Here is a 12,716-nt window from a genome sequence, read left to right as displayed (position 1 = left end):
GCAATATTAATAAGAGCGGGCAAATGGGGCATTATATCTGAAAGGAGGCAAATGGGTGCATTATGAGTGCAAAGACAATGTAGGGAGGGGGTTGGAAAAGCAAGGAGCCAAAGGGGTTTGTATTTTAAATTCCGCAGAAAGACGTTTTGGCCGGGAGAAGTTGTCATGGCAGTCTGGGCCAAATACTGAATAAAAGGGAAATTGAACGACTCCAGTCAGAGAGGACATCACCTGGAGACATTGGATATAATGATACTGTAATCACTTATATGGTGTGCAAAACACACTACACACTAAAGGAGGAAAATCTGCAGCTAATTAAGTTGTACTTACCGGTCTTAAAGTGGTTGGAAAGTGTATCTGTGGTCACACCAGGAACTTTGCAGGTGTTGAACAGCTTTTGGAACTGGGACATATCCAGGGGTGAAGTCCGAGCTTTGTGGACCGGGAGTTTCTCACTGTAACAGGAAGAGACCTGTAATGCTCCGGCGGTCCATGGACTATGTATACTTGATAAACCAACAGCAGCCAATTGGACCTGTGATGACGTGGGTGGAGACAGGAATCACATGACCAGGGGTGATCACTGCATCTAGGAGTCTGGTGATGTGTAGAATAGCAGAGCTGTGTGTGTGTAAATCAGGATGTAGCTGAGCTGTGTGTGTGTGATGTGCGCGGTCAGGAAGGATGTATAATGTAGCAAAGCTGTGTGTGTAATGTGTTGGGTCAGCATGCATGTAGTAGAGCTCTGTGTGCAATATGTGGGAATCATAATGAATGTGCAATGTAGCAGAACTGTATGTGTAATGTGTGGGAATCAAGATGGATGTACTACAGCTGTGTGTGGCATGTATTGTGTGTGTAATGTGTGGGGTCAGGATGGATGTAGTAGAGTTGTGTGTGTAATGTGTGGGAATCAAGATGGATGTACTACAGCTGTGTGTGGCATGTGTTCTGTGTGTAATGTGTGGGGTCAGGATGGATGTAGCAGAGCTGTGTGATGTGTGGGGGCAGGATAGATGTAGTAGAGCGGTGTGATGTGTGGGGGGCAGGATGAATGTAGTAGAGCTGTGTGATGTGTGGGGTCAGGATAGATGTAGGAGAGCTGTGTGGGGTCAGAACGGATGCAGTAGAGCTGTGTGATGGTGGGGTCAGAACGGATGCAGTAGAGCTGTGTAATGTGTGGAGTCAGGATGGATGTAGCAGAGCTGTGTGATGTGTGGGGGCAGGATAGATGTAGTAGAGCGGTGTGATGTGTGGGGGGCAGGATGAATATAGTAGAGCTGTGTGATGTGTGGGGTCAGGATGGATGTAGTAGAGCTGTGTGATGTGTGGGGTCAGGATGGATGTAGGAGAGCTGTGTGGGGTCAGAACGGATGCAGTAGAGCTGTGTAATGTGTGGGGGCAGGATGGATGTAGCAGAGCTGTGTGTGTGAAGTGTAGGGAGCATAATGCATGTGCCATGTAGCACAGCTGTGTGGAGCATTACGCCACTAGAAACACTGGTACTATAATTTCCTAATATTTACTAGTGGTATAATAAAGGAGAACATCATAAGTGCCCCATTTTTTCTGTAAATGTACAGTACCTGGCCCCATACACTGTGACATGTTGGAACAGCTCTTGTATCCCCAAGCAACCCAACATCATCGTCCAGAAGGATGGGCTCTTCCATATTGGAGAATGGATGTTAGGGGTTTCTACAATAACACCTTTCCAGATCACTGAATTCGACACGGCGGACCAAATTGGTGGCCGTCCCGTTCACCAGATATTACTCTGCTAGATTCCAAACAATGAAGCTTGAGCTGCAGTACCGCACACCACCTACCGACCGAAGTGGTAATTTGATAGAACCCCTTTTCCCATGGAGCGATGGTTGGCCAATGTTACACAATGCACACCTTGCAATGTCATTATAGGAGGATAAACAGGCTGCACTAGATGGACATGGTCTTCATTCGGCCTTACATACTACGTTACTATGTATTAGATGTGAGTGGCTCACCTTCTGATGAGCTCCCAGAATTTCAGGGTGTACCACGTCGCTAGGCTCCCTCTTTCAAGCTGCGTGCCAATTTTAGGAGGCCAGTAGTGCTCCAGGTACGGGGCAGACCCACCAAAGTTGACATTGATCTGTGAGGGCATCCGGACATCAAGATATGCTGCGCTTAGCCACCAGTCCTCCAGCTGAAAGACAAGACAAAGCCATCAGACACCACTGCTCAGAGATGGAATCCAAGTGGAAAAGCCTGCAATGGAGTTTGCAGTATGAATATATCTTAAAGGAGCAGACCGATCCTTCTCAAGGGTTGTGACACATATGCCATAGTCTGTACTTACTACCAAGGAGGGAGCAGGCTTCCTTTAGCTGGATGCAATTACTTTGTCTCAGAACATCCATCGCCAATTCTGTCAGATTTGACAGCAAGATCAGCGCCACGCGTACGTCAAGGGAACCGCCAGGCGCCATCGGTATCCACCGTACGAAGAGACTTGGAGTGTTGTGGCTTTCATTATAGATGTAAAACCAAAAATGATGCTTAAAGCGACCCTCTAGTTTCGGGACAAAATTCTATCCCAGGCCTGGAGGGAGTGGGGGATATAACCGGCAGCTATATTTCTCTGTCGTCCTGTTTTTGGGTATCCAAGATGGCCGACACAACCTTCAGACTATCTAATCTCCACAGAGCATTGGTAGTGTTAGACTACCAATGCAGAATTCCAGCTCTCTGATTGGCTAGAGCTGTTCATGTAATCAGTACTAACCAATCAGAGAGCAGCGCACATTTGTACATTCGAAAATTACCGCAGCCATCGTGGATAGCCAAAACAGGGCTCAAAACGCATTGGAGGGGTGGCAGAGAAGAGCTGCAGGTAATCTTCCCCTACTTCTCCCAAGACAGAATTTTGTCGATACCGGGAAGTCATTTTAAAGGGGTATGACCATTTCAGACAATTGTGGCCGTATGCCACGGCCGCCTGAATTACAGAAACAGTCGAGTAGGCCGTTCTATGTCGTTTCCGTAGGTCCCATAGAAGAGAATGGAAGGTACAGAAAAGGCAGCAGAGATGGGGTTTTGGGGGGTATACCCCTTTAACAAAAAGTAGCGGGAACACCAAGAAGTCTATGCATAATGCTGTAGGCTTACTTGGAACATTTCCTACTTACAAGGGAAGCACTGGGGGGAAAAACATTATGTGCCAAGTCTGCATTCCGTACGTTGCGGGCTCCATATGTCAGTGCCAGCGGTTCTGCTCATGTGACCCACTACCCTTTGCACTGCTTGGCATACTTGAACCATGCTGCAACCCTCCCAGCCTTACAGATGACCGTCCATGTATCAAAATGTCAGAAGCGGCTGAGTAAACAAGTGAAACACTGCGGTGCTGAAAGGAACGTTTATGGCCGGGTTTTCAGGTCACAGAATATAAAGTTGCTGATCATTGAGGTTTCCATTACAGCGGACAATAATGGGTGAGCCGAGACCCTGCCGCCGTGTCTGCTAACACTTCTGTAACCCCGCCGTGTCAACGAGCCGCTGCAACAACCGCTAGGTGAGCCGAGATCTAATCAGAGGCTACAGATGTAGCAGAGCTGACTAATACTTGAGACTACGCAGAGTAAGAATTCGCTAAGGCCGCATTCACACGAGCGGATTTAGTTTTGCTTTGTGAAATCTGCGTATTTTCACGGACTGCGCTCCCTGCTGATCGCGTTTTCTTTGTGTACATGTTCACGTTTTTTTTTGCGTGCAAAAAAACCCCAAAATATAAGAAGCCCCATTGATTTTATGCGTAAATGCTCAGTGAATCCGCATGCGTCTTCACGGTATTTCCCGTTGATTTGAATGGCCTGTTTCGGTCCCTGATATGGAGCACAACAGGAGGCGCGGCGATTGTTTATGGACGTGGATACTGCCGGTCTGGATACCCTAATGCCAATCAATGGGGCTCAGCACTACGGATTATGCCCTGTGTATTCTGCCGCCGTCGCTGAATCTGCTGTAGGCTGCTGACAACCATGGGCGCTGCAGTGGGCTGGGGTTGGCACACTGCCTGTGACATACATGCTGCAGCACACAGCACATCTGTAGCCTCTCCTGGGCCTAAGCCCGGCATCTTCGACTGCCAAGTATCCAGTATTCAGATTTATGTCACTACCCGTGTGATGCCACTTTTAGGACAGATGGCAAGAACTTTTATTAAATCTTACAGTAAAGAGCCCCCTTATATGTTGGTGTAGATACCTTCTTTGCTCTAGATGTAGTCGATGGGAGAGATCTCTGCACTGACCCCTGATATATCTATACATAGTTATTAGAGCGCCCCCTTGTTACAGTCCTGCGTATAATAGATGATGGGAGAGATCTCTGTACTGACCCCTGATATATTATACATAGTTATTGGAGCGCCCCCTTGTTACAGTCCTGGGTATAATAGATGTTGGGAGAGATCTCTGGACTGACCCCTGATATATCTATACATAGTTATTAGAGCGCCCCTTGTTACAGTCCTGGATATAATAGATGATGGGAGAGATCTCTGTACTGACCCTGATATATCTATACATAGTTATTAGAGTGCCCCCTTGTTACAGTCCTGGATATAATAGATGATGAGAGAGATCTCTGTACTGACCCCTGATACATCTATACATAGTTATGAGAGCGCCCCTTATTACAGTCCTGAGTATAATAGATGATGGGAGAGATCTCTGGACTGACCCCTGATATATCTACACATAGTTATTAGAGCGCCCCCTTGTTACAGTCCTGGGTATAATAGATGATGGTAGAGATCTCTGTACTGACCCCTGATATATCTATTCATAGTTATTAGAGTGCCCTCTTGTTACAGTCCTGGGTATAATAGATGATGGCAGAGATCTCTGTACTAACCCCTGATATATCTATACATAGTTATTAGAGCGCCCCCTTGTTACAGTCCTGGGTATATTAGATGATGGGAGAGATCTCTGTACTGACCCCTGATATATCTATACATAGTTATTAGAGCGCCCCCTTGTTACAGTCCTGGGTATATTAGATGATGGGAGAGATCTCTGTACTGACCCTTGATATATTATACATAGTTATTAGAGCGCCCCCTTGTTACAATCCTGGGTATAATAGATGATGGGAGAGATCTCTGTACTGACCCCTGATATATTATACATAGTTATTAGAGCGCCTCCTTGTTACAGTCCTGGATATAATAGATGATGGGAGAGATCTCTGTACTGACCCGGATATATCTATACATAGTTATTAGAGTGCCCCCTTGTTACAGGCCTGGGTATATATAGATGATGGGAGAGATCTCAGTACTGCCCCCTGATATATCTAAACATAGTTATTAGAGCGCCCCCTTGTTATAGTCCTGGGTATAATAGATGTTGGGGAGATCTCTGTACTGACCCCTGATATATCTATACATAATTATTACAGCGCCCCCTTGTTACAGTCCTGGGTATATTAGATGATGGGAGAGATCTCTGTACTGACCCTGATATATTATACATAGTTATTAGAGCGCCCCCTTGTTACAATCCTGGGTATACATAGATGATGGGACAGATCTGTCTATTGTACTCCGATATATTTATACATAGTTATTAGCCAATGAAAGCCGACGCTGGATCAACCAATCATAGCCATTCAATTATGTCATTGAATGTCTCAGTGCTGAAGAGTTGGCTGCTTACTTCAAAAAGAAAATAGACGACATCCGTCAGGAAATACCTTCCCAACCCCAGACTAGCCCTGACCCTAGTCCTGTCAGCACTGCATCTAGCTCCTGCTCACTGTCTGTACTCAGACCAGTGACAGAGGAAGAAGTCTCCAAATTGCTCTTCTCTGCTCGCCCCACCACCTGCGCTAGCGACCCTCTCCCCTCACACCTCCTCCGTTCCTTCTCCCCAGTGGTCATCTCCCATCTCACCACTATATTCAACCTCTCTCTGACCTCTGGCATCTTTCCCTCTTCTTTCAAACACGCCATCATATCCCCACTGCTAAAGAAACCGACTCTGGACGCGACTGATGCTGCCAACTACAGACCCATCTCAAACCTCCCCTTCATCTCCAAACTACTAGAACGCCTGGTTTACTCCCGCCTTGTAAGCTATTTATCAGAGAACTCTCTCCTAGACCCCCTACAGTCTGGCTTCCGACCTCAACACTCGACAGAAACTGCCCTTACTAGGGTATCCAATGACCTACTGACAGCCAAATCGAGGGGCGATTACTCCCTACTGATCCTCCTCGACCTTTCTGCAGCGTTTGACACTGTTGACCACAAACTCCTCCTCAGTATGCTACGCTCCATTGGCCTAAAGGACACTGCCCTCTCCTGGTTCTCCTCTTACCTATCTGACCGCTCTTTCAGTGTCTCCTTTGCTGGCTCTACCTCCCCTCCTCTTCCCCTTGCTGTTGGGGTCCCCCAGGGCTCGGTCCTTGGCCCCCTTCTCTTCTCTATCTACACAGCCCCTATTGGACAAACCATCAGGAGTTTTGGCCTCAAATACCCCCGGTATGCTGATGACACCCAGCTATACACCTCTTCCTGTGACATCTCTGCACCTTTACTCCAAAATATCACTAACTGTCTGTCCGCTGTCTCTAACACCATGTCCTCTCTCTACCTAAAACTGAACCTCTCTAAAACTGACTTACTGGTATTTCCACCCTCCACTAACCGACCTCATCCTGACATCTCCATCTCAGTGTGTGGCACCATAACTCCTAGACAACACGCCCGCTGCCTTGGGGTCATATTTGACTCTGATCTCTCTTTTGCCCCCTACATCCAATCTCTGGCCCGAACATGTCAGCTGCACCTCAAGAACATCGCAAGAATCCGCTCTTTTCTCACTGTGGAGACGTTAAAAACGCTTATTGTCACCCTCATCCACTCCCGGCTCGATTATTGCAACTCGTTGCTGATCGGCCTCCCCTGCACCAGACTCTACCCTCTCCAGTCCATCCTGAATGCCGCAGCCAGGCTCATCTTCCTGTCCAGCCGCTACTCAGACCCCTCTGTCCTGTGCCGGTCACTGCACTGGCTGCCCGTTAAATACAGAATTCAATTCAAACTCGCTACCTTCATCCACAAAGCCCTCCACAGTACAGCGCCACCCTATATCGCCTCCCTCATCTCAATCCATCAACCAGCCCGGGCTCTCCGCTCTGCTAATGAAACCAGACTGAGCGCCCCTTTAATTCGAACTTCTCATTCCCCCCTCCAAGACTTCTCCAGAGCAGCACCGGTCCTCTGGAACGCACTACCAAAGGCTACCCGAGCAATCCAGGACTCGCAGAACTTCAGGCGTACTCTAAAAACACACCTCTTCAGGGAGGCATACCGCATTCCCTAAACAAACCTCTCTGTACTCCGCCTGATAACATGCTCCCTGACCTACTGACTGCAATCCCTGCTAGGCATCATAAACCGCTCCTGCAGTCACACCGTTTCTGCCGTCACACGGCTAAATGTCTGACCATTGTCTATGTGTATAGCATCCCTCACTCTCCACCTCGCCATACTGTGCACATCTCCAGCCCCTTTACCCTCTGTATCACCCCATTACTTGTAGTATGTAAGCTCGTTGGAGCAGGACCCTCACCCCTATTGTTTCCATCAGCTAAATACAATATGTAACCGTGGTTCTGTAATGTTTGTATTTTGTCTTTCTGTATCCCCTGTCTATGTAAGCGCTGCGGAATATGTTGGCGCTATACAAATAAAGATTATTATTATTATTATTATTATGTCTCTGATTGATTAATCGAGCGCCGACTTTTTTGACATTAAAAATTTAAAAACAAGTCGTTCTGCAAAAAACAAGCCCTCAGACGTCGATGGGAAAATAAAAAGAGTTATGATTTTTAAAAAGTGAGGTAAGAGAAATCAAAAATGGAAAGAAGAAAAAAGGGCAGCGTCATTAAGGGGTTAAGCTGCTATACCGGGTACAGCAGTTATAAAATGCAGGGCACTGTGCCAGGGATGGACTGAAAGTGACCGCGACACTCAACTGCTGGTCAGTGGGGATCCAGAGCCGTGAGCCCCCACTGATCTGATATCGATGACCAATCCTGAGGATACATCAGCAACAGCTTAGTGCTGGAACACCCCTTTAACAAATCTGACACCCGCTTTACGCTCGAGCGTTTCATCCGCAGCTCCAGTCGTCTCATCAGGTTTCCACATTGTCCTGCGGCCATGTTTAGGGGATCTAAGAGCCAGATTGTAATAATAGTTTATAACCAGGAAGATCTCCAGTTCCTAAGGTTACAATGTAAGTAGAATCCGTCTTAAGAAGAGGAGATTGACTATAAGACCAAGTAATCTGACACTGATCTGGGGATAGAGGACTCTTAAAGCTCGCAGAACTGTGCATCAACCTCCATGAATGGCCGGCTGCATTTATTACACAGACATCAAAACTAAAATCCATTTCTGTGGTGTGATATATATTAAAGAGACCGTTCATCATCATTTTTGTAAATCAAATATGTGATAGAGGTAAAAGGTCTCTTGGTGCTACATTGCATTGCGATATTCTTTGTTTATGCACCCATGTTGCAGGCGGTGGGAAGATATTGCATATCTGTGCAATGCGCCTTCAGGCCCATTTTGACGTGACGAATGTCGCGCATACGATGCCCGAATCTCGTCCCCACATACACTGGCTCACAGCGGGACAGCTGGAGGAGATTTCACTCCTCCCTCTCCCCCGCCCCTCTCCATTGACTTAACATAGCAGCCGTTCAATACTGAACAGCTGCTATTTGCACTGAACGATCAGCTCATCGTTTATGCTGCATAGACGATGGATGATGAGCTGAACGATGATCGTTCAGTGTAAATAGCAGCCGTTCAGTACTGAACGTCAGCTATGTTAAGTCAATGTAGAGGGGCAAGGGAGAGCAAGGAGTGAAATCTCCTGCAGCCTCCCTGTCCCCCTGCTGGCCGCCAGTGATACTAGCTCCTGTGCAACAGCACGGGAGCGAGTGTATGTGGCGACGAGTGTCGGGCATCCTTTGCCCGACATTCGTCCCGTCTAAATGGGCCTTTAAAGTTTATGTAATTAGCATAACCAGCACCAAGACAAACAGGATGAGCGGCTTCATTTGCTCTACAGATGTCTTTTGCTGGGCTGTGGGTTCAGTTTCTGCACAATAATGACAAACTGTTGCATATGGGGCACACGCTGCCTGCTTGATCATACTGTATATATACTGAATGGCCTCTGTATTACAGCCCTCCATCTAGAACCAGGTTGGACTGTCTTTGTCCTCAAGAAGCACAGCAATTGGTCATTTTGCCCATCTACTGGTATCAGATGACCCAGGGAGTGCCAAGAAAACCTTCCCCACACCATTACTCCACCTCCACCAGCCTGACAGGAAGGGGTCATCGATTCATGCTGCTTGCCCCAAATTCTGACCTCCCATCAGCACAGTGCAACAGAAATCTGGATCCATCCTACCAGATGACGTTTTTCCACTGTTTCCACCGTTCTTGATATACTCTTGACACTGTTACATGAGAAAACCCCACAAGGTTGGCAGTGACATCCCGGCCCCGGCTAGACAGCAGAGATGCCCCAGGCCTCATTGGAAGTCACTGAGATCGCTGGACTTTCCCATTTAATGTGGATTGACATCGAAGCCGATCCACGGAAAACTTATCACATGATTTTATGCTGCACTCTGACGTCATGGATCTAAATTTCCATGCAGGGAAGCCTCAATTGTGAAATGGCCGGGGCTCTAATAAGGTGACCTTTCAGTAGACAGTTATATTCTGAAAATCTGCAAAAATAATCGATTAAAGGAAATTCTAAATTATTGGAAGTCTGGAAATATTTAATCACAGCCCATTCATTGGTGACATCATAAAGCTGAGTCCACAAAGCAGGAGATGCTCTTTTTTTTAATCAGCCCTCCTCTCTGGCTTATCGGGGAGACCCCCATGATAGACTGAGGCTGTCCTTGAATACTAGGGCCACACAATGACTTTTGGCTACGTGACTTAAAGCTGCTAAAATCACAACTGATGATAGTGAATGCCGTCACTCAGAAATCCAGCAGCTTGGTAAGAAACTCGCAGGTTACAATAGGACTACAGTCACCATCAGCAGTTACTTATTTGCCTTGTAGGCCGAGCACTACTGATAAGACATTCTATGCAGCAGCACCTTATAAAGGGATAGCACCCACCCAGTTCTTCCGTGTTCTTGCCCTCTCCAATAGCTTCTGGTGAAGTTCTTTGCCGACTCCATTTCCAAAGTCTTTCACAATCCTACACGTCGTCTTATATTCGTCTTCATTCAGAAATGGTTTTACTGCAAGGAAACAACATACAGGTTACACTTATTGCTTCTGTTCGGGCCAAGAACAGCTAAACTTCAGGCTTCACATTTGTAAGATGGAGAAGAAACTTTTTTTCAATTTGAAATTCCAAGTGCCACAAATAAGGGCTCCCTAAGATACAGCCTCTCGCCAGCCCTCTCCGAAAGAAGGAGGGCGCCCAACCTATCCCCCAACCCTCTGAGCCAGAAGTCTCTCTACGGGTCAGCAGCCTGTGACCTCCCTTCGCTGAAGCTTAAGGCAAACTTCCAGTCAGAAATTCAAAACTGATATGTAAATCAGTAGCTGAAGAGATTTATCTGCTCTTTGCTTTTCCTCTGATATTGCTCCTTACTTGCTTTTTGAATTCATCTCTATTAGGTCAGAGCTGTGATCGGTGACTATAGTTTAGCTATAGGGGTTAATCTGAAGTAGTCTAGAACACACCCTCTGACTGCCTCCTCTGTAGCCTGAACCAATGATGAGACAGGGGGTGTGTTCAAGACTACCCCTAATTAGGCACTATAGCCAAGCTACACAATTCTACCAAAAGTAGTTGGACACCTGAGCAAGTATCAGCAGTACTATTTATTTCCATATGTTAATACTTAGTTGGGCCTCCTGGTATTTCCCTCCATTTATCCTGCAAACATGTGGGGAGTTCTTCTAAAGAAGAAGGACTCTGTTCATATTTCCTGACCCGACGTTCCAGTTTGTCCCAAAGATGTTCAGTAGGTTCAGGTCGGGACTCTATGCAGTCAGTCCAATCGTGGGACATCCATATCCTCAAACCAACATAAACCAGCGTTAGATCTGTGACGAGGCGCGTTGTCTTGTTGGAAGTATGGCCGACCATTCCCAGAGTATTCCCACATTGTCAGCAGCACATTATGGTCTAGAAGGTCAGGGGTCACCTCCGTGTTCATGGTCCTTGTCATACAACCAACGAACTGAGATCATGTCATGTAAAAAATCCTCAGACCATAACGGAATCTTTGCTGCATTGATTGGCTGAGGAGCGCTCGGTTGATCAAATCAGAGTCATTGTATTGTGGAGGTCAAACTCATGAATTGGTTGAGCCGTGGCATTGATTGGCCAATTCATAAATCCTGCCTCCACAACGGGACAGCTGTGATTGGTTCTTTGACCGCTGCTCAGCCAATCAATGCAGCACTAGATTAACCAATCACAGCCATCGCATTGGTTAGTCAAGCGCTGCATTGATTGGCTAAGAAGCACTCAAGAACCAATCAGAGCTATCACTTCCTGGAGGCAGAAATAGTCCACTTGAAATCCCGTAACCAGGAAGTGATTTTCTGTGGGTGAACAAGAACTGCAGGACGCAAGGCGAAGCTCCGGAAGGCATCGGGAGGACGTGGACCGAGCGTGCTAGGTAAGTAAAATAAGACCCAGTGCCCTTTTTTGGCGCCAAAAGTTAATATATGATAGGGTCTTATCTTCGAAGACACATAGTAGATAGCTTTCCATGTAACATAGTAAATTGTATGAAAGGCCGAAAAAACAGATATTTTTGGTATAACTTACCGTAAAATCTCTTTCTCGTCGCGTTCATTGGGGGCCACAGCCTAGACCATGGGATATAGCCACTGCCCTAGGAGGCGACACTAAGCAAAAAAGTGTTAGCTCCTCCCCGCTGGCTATATCCCCCCTGCAGGCACTCAGCTAATTAGTCTGTCTGCAAGCAGTAGGAAGCCAGTGGGAGTACATTTATACATATTGTGTTACATACATACCAAACATAAATCTGGCGTAATTCTTTGCCACCAAAACAATGACCGAAGAACAGAGAGTTCCGGCAACCGCCTAAATAATAAGGGGTGGGTGCTGTGGCCCCCAATGAACGCGACGAGAAAGAGATTTTACGGTAAGTTATACCAAAAATATCTGTTTCTCGTCCGTATCATTGGGGGCCACAGCCTAGACCATGGGACGTTCACAAGCAGTCCCGAAAAAAACATATATTGGGTGGGCACTGCACGTGCGGTCAAACGACTGCCGCCTGCAGGATTTTCCATCCAAGAGCGGCGTCGGATGATGCGGCTATGTGGACTCTATAAAACTTCGAGAAAGTATGTACGGAAGTACAGGTGGCTGCCTTACACACCTGGAGGGCTGAGGCTCCGTGACGGACTGCCCAGGAGGCCCTCACCGCCCGTGTGGAGTGGGCCGTAACCCGAAATGGTGGCGAGCGTCCCGAGGCTCGATATGCTTCCGTTATCAGGGACCTTATCCATTTCGATAGGGTGATTTTTGAGGCTGCTAGGCCCCTTCGGGTCCCCTCCGGAATAACGAAGAGGGAGTCGGTCTTGCGGAAATCCCTTGTTCTCTTCACATAGGT

At 47.0% G+C, this 12,716-nt stretch overlaps 1 protein-coding gene across 1 annotated transcript in view; it reads right to left on the bottom strand.

The window, feature by feature from the left end:
- The window catches only part of CROT (carnitine O-octanoyltransferase), a 56,864-nt gene that overhangs the window by 28,357 nt on the left and 15,791 nt on the right, over positions 1–12,716 (bottom strand). Inside the window, exons 3-5 of the mRNA XM_066585604.1 lie at positions 10,228–10,352; positions 2,010–2,191; positions 334–458 (exon numbers count right to left, since the gene is read on the bottom strand). Coding sequence (XP_066441701.1) covers positions 334–458; positions 2,010–2,191; positions 10,228–10,352 — 432 coding nt within the window. The remainder of the gene's footprint in view (positions 1–333; positions 459–2,009; positions 2,192–10,227; positions 10,353–12,716) is intronic.

The sequence above is a fragment of the Eleutherodactylus coqui genome, chromosome 12 (assembly GCF_035609145.1).
Source record: "Eleutherodactylus coqui strain aEleCoq1 chromosome 12, aEleCoq1.hap1, whole genome shotgun sequence".
Classification (NCBI taxonomy): domain Eukaryota; kingdom Metazoa; phylum Chordata; class Amphibia; order Anura; family Eleutherodactylidae; genus Eleutherodactylus; species Eleutherodactylus coqui.
The sequence above is the reverse complement of the archived record's forward strand: the minus strand, read 5'-3'. Positions and strand labels throughout refer to the sequence as shown.